The 12,761-nt window shown below is 42.6% G+C and overlaps 1 protein-coding gene across 3 annotated transcripts in view; it reads right to left on the bottom strand.

Moving 5' to 3' along the window:
- The window catches only part of EFHC2 (EF-hand domain containing 2), a 53,067-nt gene extending 41,593 nt beyond the window's left edge, over positions 1–11,474 (bottom strand). Inside the window, exons 1-3 of one of the 3 annotated variants that reach the window (XM_053386873.1) lie at positions 11,307–11,474; positions 5,491–5,679; positions 363–513 (exon numbers count right to left, since the gene is read on the bottom strand). In XM_053386873.1, coding sequence (XP_053242848.1) covers positions 363–513; positions 5,491–5,679; positions 11,307–11,348 — 382 coding nt within the window. In that variant the 5' untranslated portion in view covers positions 11,349–11,474. The remainder of the gene's footprint in view (positions 1–362; positions 514–5,490; positions 5,680–11,306) is intronic. The other 2 variants (XM_053386874.1, XM_053386875.1) reach the window with 2 other exon arrangements.
- Positions 11,475–12,761: the final 1,287 nt, after the last annotated feature.

Genomic DNA, 12,761 nt, shown 5'->3' with positions numbered 1-12,761 from the left:
TATATCTCCACTGGGAAAGGCACACAAAAATAAATCTCTCTCACTGGTTTTGACAAAGTTTCAGAAAAGAGTCTCAGTTCTGATTGGATAAGATTCCAAAAAAAGAGAATGAAATGTGTGGCCCATGCTATCTCATTCAAATAAGTTTAGGAGACACCAAACTGGTTACTGATTCACAGCTGGCCTTAACCTGAGTCACTGGAACTTGTAACTGAACCTAAACTTGAACTTCTTAACATTTAACTGTTTCCCGCTTGTAAGCAATAATAATACTATGTAAAGAACAAACTGTATCAGACAGGCAAAGATTACAGTTTATGAAGAGGGAAGCTTCAAGGAGAGCATTTGTAACTAAAAAATACCTTGTGGAATTCCACTGTTCTTCACTTGGGGCTCAACCACCTGAATTGTGTCATCTTCCAGATAAAAATATATTTTACAATGTCTTATTCTGTACAGCTCTTGATTTTTGTCAGGAACTTCTTCATCAAAATAAGCATCAAAAGACAATACCTATACAAAAAACACAAATTAAAATCAACAAGCACTGGTTGTAAACAAGTAATGTGAGGCTGTAAATTAAACAAAGCAGTGCATTGAGCAAATGTAAGCACAGAGATTTGGATTTCAACATCTGAGCTTTCTCTGATAGTGCAATGCTATATATGTCTACTCAGAAGTGAGTCCAATTAAATTCTGCGTGTAGGACTGCAGTGTGAGTCATCCTGTCACACATGTGATTTGAATTGTTTTCTACTTAGAGAAGTCCAATACTCTTGTAAAACTTGCATTGATTAGAGTGTAGTGATGTGCTAATCCCTACCTCATCATCCAATGTGTAGACTCACTTTTTCCCTTCTATTTTCCCATGTTGCATGTGAAAGCAGAGCTTTGCTGGTCCTTATCCCCTCCCCCCGCAATGAATTAGGCTGTGTTCATGTACTGCTCATCATACTTACATTTACTCATCTTCATCACGCTTTCATTACATAAGAAATCACATTTAATCAGGCCTTATATTTACCACTCAAAAAGAGGAGGGTTACAAACCAGTTTCTTTTGTTAACTTTGCATAATTAAAGAGTTGGCTGAGTATGAGTGATTTGTTGCCATAGTCAGTGATGTTGTTTGGAAGCAACAATATCAACATAAAATTCACCAATTATGTTGTGTGTGTGTATGTTTCGTGGAGCCAAAAACCACTCATTAATTCACCATGATTGAGCATATGAGATTGGGGCGGTGGGTAGTTGCAGGGCAGAAGCCCCACATTTGTGTTTGAATGCAAATCTGGATGATTTCTGCAACATCCCTGTAACAGTGTACAATCGAGTACTATTTCCCAGCTTCTCTCGTTGACAACATTCCCACATGGCACAAACGACATGAGACCATCACTTGAGAAAATAGTCGAAACGAGGGATGGGGAACCCGCAACTGTTCAGAGGCTGGCTGAGGCAGCTGGGAATCCAACAGTATCTGGTGAGCCACAGATTCTCCTATCCCTCGACTCAATGCCACATTATTACATTACCTGGCATAAGTCCCAGTGAACTCAATGGAGCTTACTTCTGAGTAGACATGTGTGGGATTACAACAGTCTGCAAGCTAACACATATTGTGAAAAAGATTGGCAAGTATGTGAAAGTTGTGCAGAAATGCTACAAACTAGAAATTACAAAATAATGTTATTTTGACACACGCACTCCGTATACACACACAAACACACATTAGTTCTGTTCGGGCATCAGCTAAACTCTTAGTTGTTCTTGCAAGCCTTTGTAACTTGATAAATGTTTCCTATACAATCTGCTATCGTACATATTGCTGATCTGTGGTTTTAATTGTGATTTTAAGACTGTTTTAGTGTGCCATTTTATTATTATTGTAAGCCACCCTGGGCTCTCTTGAGAGGAAGGGAAAGCTATAAGAAAAATGCATTTATTATTATAGTTAAATGATTAATGGTCCTTCCTAAATCAGATCTTTTCTGGAGCCAACAAGTGTTACACAGTAATCCAGGCTAGCTTCCTGATGAGGTGATCACCTGGGTGATGGGCCATTAGGGGGAACAATGGAAAGGGGCTCTGTGTGAGATAGCAAATGGGTGAGGCCCTTCCCACAAATTGCAGCTAGTTAGAAGGACAAAGCCAGAATGGAGCAGTGTGAGCAAGAAGAAAAGCAGCAACCTAGAGTGATGTTTTCTGATTAAGCTTACTGAATTCTTAGTCCTTCCCCAATATTTCAAGCAATAATACTGTTATGAGTTGTGACGGAGGCTGTATGCAGAGACCCTCCAGCAATTTTCTTTTTTTATTTGTCAAGAAAGACCACGCATATCACACAAGAAGCAGCCCTCCTCAAAGTCCCCACTGGCATCTACTACATACTCCTGAATCCAGACCAGAAAGGAGAGCATCAGGGTACCGAAGAGTGGACGATTCTCTCTAAGGATGGGGATCAACATTACATCTTCCTATTTGTGCTTTGAAAAATAAATGTAGGAAAGTAACTTTCTAAAAGCCAGAGATACATAAATATAGTGCTGAATGAACTCTGGCAATTCCCCAGGAGGTTTATGGGATGTTAATTTCACAGTGAGGCCTGATTCCTCTGATGCTGCAGAGATGTGTAGCTCTGATTATTTTCCAGCTTTGAAAATGTGCATTGGAAAATCTATTAATATAGTCCTAAGACAGGGGACCCCAAGCATGGACACCTATTGGGGAGTAAATCCCTTTAAACACAGAGGTATTTAATTCTGAGTAAACATATCCATGTTGCAGGAAAGATGAAATCCTGTAGCATGGCTTACTGCAAAAAATGCCCAAGTATGCCTTGCTAGCAAGATAGAGTGACAGCAGCTGTGGGGGTGAGAGAAGCTATTAATGCAGAGTAAAGTCTCGTCTGAATTTGCACTTAATGAGCAGATTTAATCTCCTAATTAGATAGGCTGTGCATAGATAATTAAACACTGATTATATGGCTAACATTACAAATATCAAAAGGGAACAACCATAAGCCTCGGCAAGAAGAATTTTCAAATTAGCAAAGAACTGAATGTTGCAGATTATACCTTCCGATTCCGATCTCTGAACTTCTGCAGTATTCCTATTTCATGTACGCATATAACTTTTGTGACAAAATATCACCAGCTGCCTGGTGTTTGGAGTGCCTCTGTGTTAATGTTTATTCTCTCTCTTTAAATAAAATTAACAGAAGTTGTATATCAAGTAGAGATGATGGGTGGCGGGGAGAGAGAATGGAAATTAGCCAAGTCCTGTGGGGCACTCTGGAAAATGCATTATGTTTGGCTTGCTTGGACAGTATAATTTGATGAACAAATTTTACGAGGAACATTTTCAAGCATGAATTGTCCCATATGCAACTTAACTATTTAACATCCTAATCCCAAGCCCAGTTAAGTAATTGTATTTGGATTTATGCTGATTGTGCCTCACTGGTTTTCACAGCATAGGATATGATTTAAATCCAAAGCACGTTGGCTGAACTGGCTTGTAGATCATGCTGCAAGCATTATAGCCTTGTAGCAAGCATTACACAATGGAAAAACTAAACACACCATTTTATGTATTATTAAAATGAAATATGAGCACGCGCTTCTCCTTCAGTTTCATTTTAAATTTTCAGGAAGTCTACAAAAGAGGGACAAAGAAATACAATTCTTTTAATGCATAACTACTTCATAAACCACAAATTTACAATGCTGAAATACCAAGCCTAGAAGTGAAAGTACCTTTAGATGGCATAAGAATAACAGCACAATGCCTATAGTACTTAACATTTTTTGTTTTTTAAAAAAACACATTAATAACAATATTTAATAAGAGTAACAATATCAATTCAATAAATTAATAATAATAATACATTCATCACTCATATTACACTTTTTTCAGTGTTCAAAGCCTCTCATCTCTATTATTTGGAGGATAAGAAATAAGTATTTCTTATCAAGGTCTTACACTTTCCACATATGATCTCCCGTTCCCCATTCCCTTCTCCCCTTGTATACATAGCTTAACAGAAGCCTTCCTGGCTTAGATGTAACAGCAAATCATGGTTGTCTAAGTGAGCCGTCAAGGCCAGGATTGCAAACTACAGTTGGATCCTGGTTAGCAATCCTGGACTAGAGCTCTTGCACAAACCACAGGGAGCAGATGAGCACAGTGCTCATTCCCAATCCTCCTTCAAACCATGAATATGATGTCTCAATGCAGTAATTGTCATTAAGTAATCCCCACAAAAATGCTATAGGAATGGATATCACTATTATTGCCCTCATTCTGGAGATGATGGGCTGAGGATGAGAGATTGTGGCTTGCCTAAATCCACTAAATTCATTCACACTAAAGTGAGATTCATAGTTAAGGCTCTAGACTGCTCCACTACCCCAGCACAGTTATTCATTTATGCTCTGTTTCCAAGACTAGAGGTGTCTTAATATTAGTACACAGGATGGGGTGGCCCAGCAGCTGCTGCACTTCACATTCACAAAGCACAGGGTCAGTGTTACAGCAAATTTATGCCACAATGTTTACATAATCAGTTTATCTGAAATAGCAAATGCTTAATTCTCTTCAACCTCTGATTTCTTTACAAACTGGAGGGGTAAATTCGAAGCTGAAATGAATTAAATGGGACAAAAAGAACTTTTGGGGAAATTGGAATTCATTCATTTTTCTGTTTTCCTTGGAATAAATCATTGTGTAAAATATTGCAAGGCAGGGTGAGGTGTGTAGGGCTCTTTGGAATTAGGCAGGTGCCCAGGGAATGACATAAAACAGCAGCCAATAATATGGCAAATACTCTCTGGAATTGTTTTTCTACATAGACAGATGCTTCTCTCTGAAGGTGACAATTATGAGATGAAAAGCAACCTCTGAATTCTGAAAATAAGCCACAGTATCAGACAAAATGAATTTCAGGAATGGCATTCTGGTGATTCAAAGATGCTAGACACCTACAGCACAAGATCTGGCAGGTAAATTGCAATCCAGACCCCTCTACCTGCAGCCCATCTCATTGGTGGGATAGCTCAGTCAGTAGAGCATGAGACCCTTAACATTGGGCAAATGATTCCTGCATTGCAGGAGGTTGGACCACATGACCCTCAGGGTCTCTTCCAACTCTACAGTTCTACGATTCTATGATTCTTTGGAATCCCTGGCTCAAGAGAGTAAACTGCTTAGAGGTTTTAGGCAATTAAGCAGTATATAAATCTTATCAAATAAATAATTTGAAATAAAGGTCCCCTGTTCCCTAAAATGTCCCTTGTGCATCCAATCCAAGAGCATGAAACTGTCAGATGTCAATAGTACAGAACATCACCCAGTTGTGTGTTGCTCACCTTTACACCCTCCTAAGTGCTACGCATATTTCAGGTTTCACTTAAGGATGCTGGGATCAAGTAACACACAAGCCACTGGAAACATGCAAATAATGTGAACCAACAAATCTGTCTCACTGTACCTGTTTATCAAATGCTACCCACGAAGGCGCATCACATCCAACCCCTCTAGGAAACACACTGTACTTTGGTTTCAGCTTTTGTCCAGGCAAAGGTTCGCCTCCTATTCCAGGTTTGTCTTCTCCCACCAACATAGAAACCTTATTGCAGTAACTCCAGTGTTGAGATTTATGGAACTTTTCTTTCCCTAGCTGCAACCAAGAGGAAATAAATAATGTTTTCAGAAAACACAAGAGGCCATTTTTAGATTGCAGTTACCAGAATGAAACCTATGGATTCTGAGTCACACAATTCAGAATCCATGAAGCAATGTTAATCATAATAAAATAATAATTAAAGGGCTTTAAATCTATTTTAATTTCAGTCTAAATGCCCATGTCAATTTTTTTATCATTTTCTTGACTCAGATGTGATACACAGAATGAGTCCCTCTTGGAAGTAGTTTTTCTGGGCATATCTGCCGAACAATTCCACTCATTTCTGTGGCACTGAGATGGAAAGCCATGAAATGAATGGGACTGCCCTCTGTGGAAATGGAACCACTGAGTGTTGTTGTGCTTGTAGGTCTGAAATAACAGGAATGCCGTGGAATCTATGGCTCTGAGTAAAGCAAAGATGGCAAAACACAAGCCCTCAGCTCTATTATTAGTTTAAAGTCTTCCATATTATCGGGTGTATGGGGTAGGGCACAACTGCATGGCATCAAAAACTAAATCACAAGTGGAAAAAGTAGTGGCATCTTATTTATGACTGCAAATGGGGGGCTAAATCTGGCTAGCCATCTTGGCTGTGAGCCCTGGAAGACCTGCTTCTTGCCTTGCAGTCTTTCCCACCTAGCCTAGGAGAGAAGGGCCCTGACTCCAGCTGCAAAAGCTGAGGCTGCTGAACAGACTCTTGGACACGGGTATTGTTTAGGCGGAGTCCTTGGGGGTTGTTGTTGCTGTTATTGATCTTAACTTTCCGTATATTTATTTTAAATCTTCTTACAATTTGTGTGGAAATTGTTCAATTTGATTGTGTATTTTCTGATGTTTCGTTTATTGTTTGACTACTTTGGTTACGTTTGTAATTATGTAATCTTTTTTATGTTGTAAGCCACCTTGAGCACGGTTTGAACTATGGAAAGGCAGCATACAAATAAAATGATGGATGGATGTAGCCTCAAAGTACAACATACAGCAGTTATTTGTCAGTTTCACCACCACTGTTTCCAGCAGGGAGTCTTAAGACTTTCCCTTCAGACTTTAGCTGAACTATTAAAATTGACAAAGGGCCTCTCCAAACTTGGCTTTGAGGCAACCTGCAGTCAAACTACACATTACCTTAAATACTACAGAGAAGTATGATCAATGCTATTTTTTTCAGAACATGGACGTTAGGCTTGTTGGGCAGCTCAGGGTGGAGAAGGGTTAAATCAGGTATAGGCAAACTCGGCCCTCCAGATATTTTAGGACTACAACTCCCATCATCCCTGACCACTGGTCCTGTTAGCTAGGGTTGGTGGGAGTTGTAGTCCCAAAACATCTGGAGGGCCGAGTTTGCCTATGCCTGGGTTAAATCAAAAAGAGCTGTGTGCTTATATTTTTGGAGACATACTGACAGAATGGGACGCGGGTGGCGCTGTGGGTAAAACCTCAGCGCCTGGGACTTGCCGATCGTCAGGTTGGCGGTTCAAATCCCCGCGGCGGGGTGCGCTCCCGTTGCTCGGTCCCAGCGCCTGCCAACCTAGCAGTTCGAAAGCACCCCCGGGTGCAAGTAGATAAATAGGGACCGCTTACTAGCAGGAAGGTAAACGGCGTTTCCGTGTGCTGCGCTGGCTCGCCAGATGCAGCTTGTCACGCTGGCCACGTGACCGGAAGTGTCTTCAGACAGCGCTGGCCCCTGGCCTCTTAAGAGAGATGGGCGCACAATCCTAGAGTCGGACACGACTGGCCCGTATGGGCAGGGGTACCTTTACCTTTACTGACAGAATAACAAACAAAGGAAAAGAAGAGCATTGCAGAAGAGCAGGAGCCATGTGTCCATGCTCCATAAGGAGATGCTTGTGTATTGTGCCATCAAAACCAACATGCTTTATTATCAGCTTGGTCTTGCTTGTAGTGCCAGCACAAACAACACTCAAAAATACAGCATGTTGGTTTTGATGGCACAACGCCAAAGCACCTCCTTCTGGAACATGGGAATTTTCCTCAGATTCAGTTACCAATTCTTGGTTCAAGTTTGTGACAGCATAATGCTTCATGATTTCTGAAAGTTATCACATCCATCACAATGCTTTTCCATAAGAAGGCTAGTACAGTACTGCACATAGGCAGCCCAGCCTGATAAAGCTCTGGGCCACATTTAAACAATGGGACTTAAGCAGGCGCTTGACCTTGCCCCAATGGCTAGACCTTATCCCAATGGCTAGGAACTGATGATATCAGGAAGGAAAGGGCAGCTTATGCCTTCAGTTTTTGAAAGTAGTAACAGATGGGTAGTAGAGACTGGTAACAGCAGGTGAGGAGGATGAGAATCTCACCCCCATCATATCACCCCCATCCTGATAGTGGGTGCGCACAAGCTGTTTCATTTACACATGACCATCATACACCAAGCTGCAGCATCCAATAACAAAATGATTTAATGTGTAGATCATGCTTGCAAGGTCATGGGGCAGAATTTTTAAATAGTGCTGATCCTGGCTGTTACAATTGGATTAGCAACAATCAGCACAAAGACCGGCACATCCAGAGACACAAGTTGATCATGTTATCATACCAGCGTGCCCAGTACTCACAAAAGCAATACACTCGCTGAGGAAAGTAGCAGTCTTAAAATGAGATCTACCACCACTTTGTTGCTGAAGTGGTGTAGAGTTGTATCTTATGAAAACGAAGCTAGTGCTCTTCTCATTAGAAACCTATGGAGTTGTCATACAGCATTATTGCTCATTGGGGAGAGATATGTCTTTCTTCCATACATTGTTGGACTCCATCTTCCCTCAGCCTCAGCCGGCCTGGCCAACAGCCACTAAGCTGCCACCAAGGTCAATGGCTGCTGTAAAATGAACTGTAAAAGAATAAGTGCTCTCATGCTCAATGAAACTGGCCAAAATCAGCTTTTGGTCTAACAGACTGCTAGTAATTTTGGTTTATTATAAAAATGTAAGAATTGCTTTGTGGGATCTGACCCAAGACCATTCTGTTTCTAACAGATACTAAAGGAGCAGTGACATGAGGCAACAAAAGAAGAGGCAAAGCTTCAAAATGGTCCTGGGAAATAAATCTCTATCAAATAATAATACCCCTTGGGAAACAATAAAATGCTCTGACACATTTTGGTAAATGGTAACCTTCCTCAGGGGGAAGAAACATTATTATTTGATAAAGAATCATTTTTCAGGGTCATTTTAAGGCTTAGCCTCCTCTTTTGCTTCCAACAGAAAGAAGTTAGCCAGATGTCTCTGAGTCTGGGCACTCACAAACAAAACACAAAGATAATAGTCCTGTTTTGTCTGGCTTTGGCATACGATATTCAGAGGTGTTTGTTGCTACTGTACAAAGGGGCAGGATCTAAAAGTGCCCCAAACCTGGCCTAAACAGAAAGCATAAGAAGTTTCTATTTGGCAGGGAATAATGTTAAGTGACTGCCTAGCTAACAATCCATCACCAAGGTGCCTGTGGAAACACAAGTAAACACCTAACAGTTCCTTACAATGCATTCTGCATCCTTCTGAGCAAACCAACTATTTTTAATAACCAAGACAACTACAGTATTCACAAAAAGTCTGGAAAAGCAACATTTCCTTTAAAACTTCTTCCAAAGAACTTCAGGAACAGAGTGATGGAATACACTTCAATAAAGAGCAAAGCAGAAGCCTGGTTTAAATCCAGCCCTTACTGTATTGGATAACCCTAGAAATAATTTTATTGTGGCTGAGCCCATATTTTGCAATATTCACTCCTGAACCTGTCATTTAACAAATAATCCCTGCAGATAAATTATCCCTGCAGATTTATGCTTCTTCCAATAGTAGTACAAATCCATTCATAAATATGTCCTTGGAACACACACAGATATATCTATGACTTTGACTTCAGCGCTCACTGAAATCAACAGGATGTTGTCATTTTTAGACCCAGCTTGGGCTTCAAAAAAACAAGTCATGCCAGACGAATCTCATTTCTTTTTTTCTTTTTTGATAGAGTTACAAGCTTGGTGGATCAGGGGAATGCTGTGGATGTACTGTAACTTGATTTCAGTAAGGCTTTTGACACAGTCCCCCATGATTGTGGAGAAGCTGGTAGAATGTGGTAGATATGATAGCCATCTTCAAATATCTAAGGGGCTGTCATGTGGAAGATGGAGCAAGCTTGTTTTCTCCTGCTTCAGGCGGTAAGACCCAAACCAATGGCTTAAAGTTACAAGAAAGGAGATTCTGACTAAACATCAGAAAGAATTTTCTGATAGTAAGAGCTGTTTAACAGTGAAACAGATGCCCTTGGAATGTGATGGGACTCTCCTTCCTTGGAGATTTTTAAGCAGAGGTTGGATGCCCATATATCATTGATGTTTTAGTTGAGATGCCAGCATTGCAGGAGGTTGGACTAGGTGACCCTCTGGATCCCTTCCAACTCTACAATTCTATGATTCTATGCCCATGCAAATCATGCTGCTTTCAAGACACAAAAATCCTTACATTAATCCAATAGTAACTGGTACCCATTGGGACTGACAGGGCAGAAGGCAGGGAGACAAATAGTGGGTGGAGTCAGAGCCAATAACAGACAGAGCCAACAAATTATAGCTTTGCCTCCAATATTTTCCCTGGTTCGTTTTACAGAGGAAACAATACTAAGGAAGAGGAAATGAGAACCTGGAGTGTTTAAGGAAAAAGGAAGACAAAGGGGGGCTGGCTGAGGTTGGTAGGGCAGTGCCTCATTCACTCTAACGGACCTGCCTCCCCTGCTGAAGTATTCCTTTGATACATGTACCTTTGTATTGAATATGGAGGTGTGAGTGGCTGGTAATGCTTGGGGTATATTGAAGACAGAGCTTGCAAAAGGCCCCATGCACATCATGCATTTAAAGCAGACGGCTCCCCACCAAAGAATATCAGGAGCTGCAGTTCATCCCTCACCAAGCCACAATTTCCAGCACCCTTAAGTGACCATTCCTTTGATGTGAACCACGTGCTGAAAATGCATGTTGCATGTGCAGCCGAAGTTGTTATAAAGTGTAAGAGGGTTAAGGAAAGACCTCTCTGCCTCTGCACAGCCACAGGCAGGCAGCAAATACAGACAGCAGGAGATGAACTACGGAGATCTATCTCAACATAAGGTATTTCCTCGTAGAAAAGAAGAGGTAGTATGTAAAAGTGATGTTACAAATCACACAGGGAGGGTGAAAGGAGAAGGGGATAAGTGATTCATATCTCTTCCTCCCCACCCCACTTCTTAATCAATTTCACCTCCTGGTGCTGCCCCACCCCTAGCCCCACATTATCTGCTAAAATGACAAGTCCCCAAACTTGAGCTGGGGGGGGGGGCATTCCCGGTCCAGCTTCATAAAGGGAATACAAGGAAAGTGGTTCTGCCATGCAGTGGGAGTCCAGTGCAGCGGGAGGGGGGGTGTTGTTATCACGTCTCGTGTTTCATCCGTGGCGGGTCCTCCTGAGCCGGATTTCGGGAGGAGATCCGTGCGAGCACGTGGAGGCGCGGCTCCCGCGAGGAGGAAGGCAATGCGCGTTTCGGGGGGCGGCGCCGGAGACATGGACTTGGGGATCCCCCGGGCGGGGGGGGAGGAGGCGGCGGGAACCAAGCCGACCCCCACTTACATTCTTGTTGAAGGAGTTCCCGGGCAGGAGCGGTAGCGCCATGGCTGCCCCGGTCCCGCCCGCCGCCTCGGGCTGGTGTTGCTGCCCGAACCCGGCCGGTCGCCCTCCGCGCTGCCCAAGGCCGGAGCAAGCGCCGGCGCGCTGTTTGGAGTCCGGTTGCCTGGCGACCCCCCTTTGACGTCACAGAGGGCGGCCGGGAAGGGGGCCGCCGCCGCTCGCTCCGCCCTTGCTCTCTGCCGCCCCCTGCAGTCGCACGCCGCTTGCTGCAAGCTGGTCAACGCGGGAAGCCTTTGCTCCCCTCCGCAGCTGCTTTGCTCCCATCGCAGCAGCATCTTCCAGTCTGGAAGCTTAGGTCCCGCGACTTCGAAACAAGTCTCTCTCTTCCTTCTCACCGCGCGTTAAATACGTATTGCCAAAGCTGCCTCAGAGACTCCGGCAGTCTCAGAGCATAATGCAGTTCAGGCCAAGTGGCCAGGGTTTCCTTTGTGCAACTGAGGTTGTTATTGTTGTTGTTCGTCATGTATTTATTTCCCACCCTTCACTCTTAAGGTCCCAGGGTGGGTTATAGTATTGAAACACGGTATTAAAACAACAACAACAACAACAACAACAACAACAACTTATTATTATTATTATTATTATTATTATTATTATTATTATTATTTATTTCTGCCCCGCCCATCTGGCTGGGTTTCCCAAGCCACTTTGGATGGCTCCCAACAGAATATTAAAAACATGATAAAACATCAAACATTAAAAACTTCCCTAAACAGGGCTGCCTTCAGATGTCTTCTAAAAGTCAGATAGTTGTTTATTTTCTTGACATCTGATGGGAGGGAGGGCGTCACTACCTAGAAGGCCCTCTGCCCAGTAAAACAACTTAAAATCATCAAAATATTTTTTTTAAAAAAACCAATACACCTCAATTGTCAAAAGCCAGGATAAAGACACAGAATGTGTCATTAAACTATGGGACTTGCTTCCAGAAAATGCAGTAATAGTCACCCACCTGGATGTTTTCAGAAGAGCATTAGACATATTTGCAGAATAAAAGGCTGCCCGTGTCGATGCTTTTCCTCCATTGTTAGAGCCCTGAATACCAGTGGCTGGGGGGCACAAGGGAGGAGAGGGCTGCTGTGCTCTTGTCCTGTCTGCAGGCTCCCCAAAGTAAGGTTACCAGATTTTTTTCAATGAATCCAGGGGACACTTTTCAACTTCCTACTAAATAGATGGATTTTGTCAGGGGACTGTTTTGTAAATCCAGGGTCTGTCCCCGGGAAACGGGGACATCTGGTAACCTTACCCCAGAGGCATCTGGTTGGCCACTGTAAGAACAGGATGCTGGTCTAGATGGACTTTAGGCCTGATCCAGCAGGCTCTTCTTATGTTCTTATGCATCACTTGGTCTCCCGTCATCATCCAAGCTGCGATATGCCCTGAGCTGTTTTTATATGA

This window comes from Podarcis raffonei, chromosome 4, assembly GCF_027172205.1.
Source record: "Podarcis raffonei isolate rPodRaf1 chromosome 4, rPodRaf1.pri, whole genome shotgun sequence".
NCBI classification, from domain to species: Eukaryota; Metazoa; Chordata; class Lepidosauria; order Squamata; family Lacertidae; genus Podarcis; species Podarcis raffonei.
This window is presented reverse-complemented; position numbering and strand designations above follow the sequence as displayed.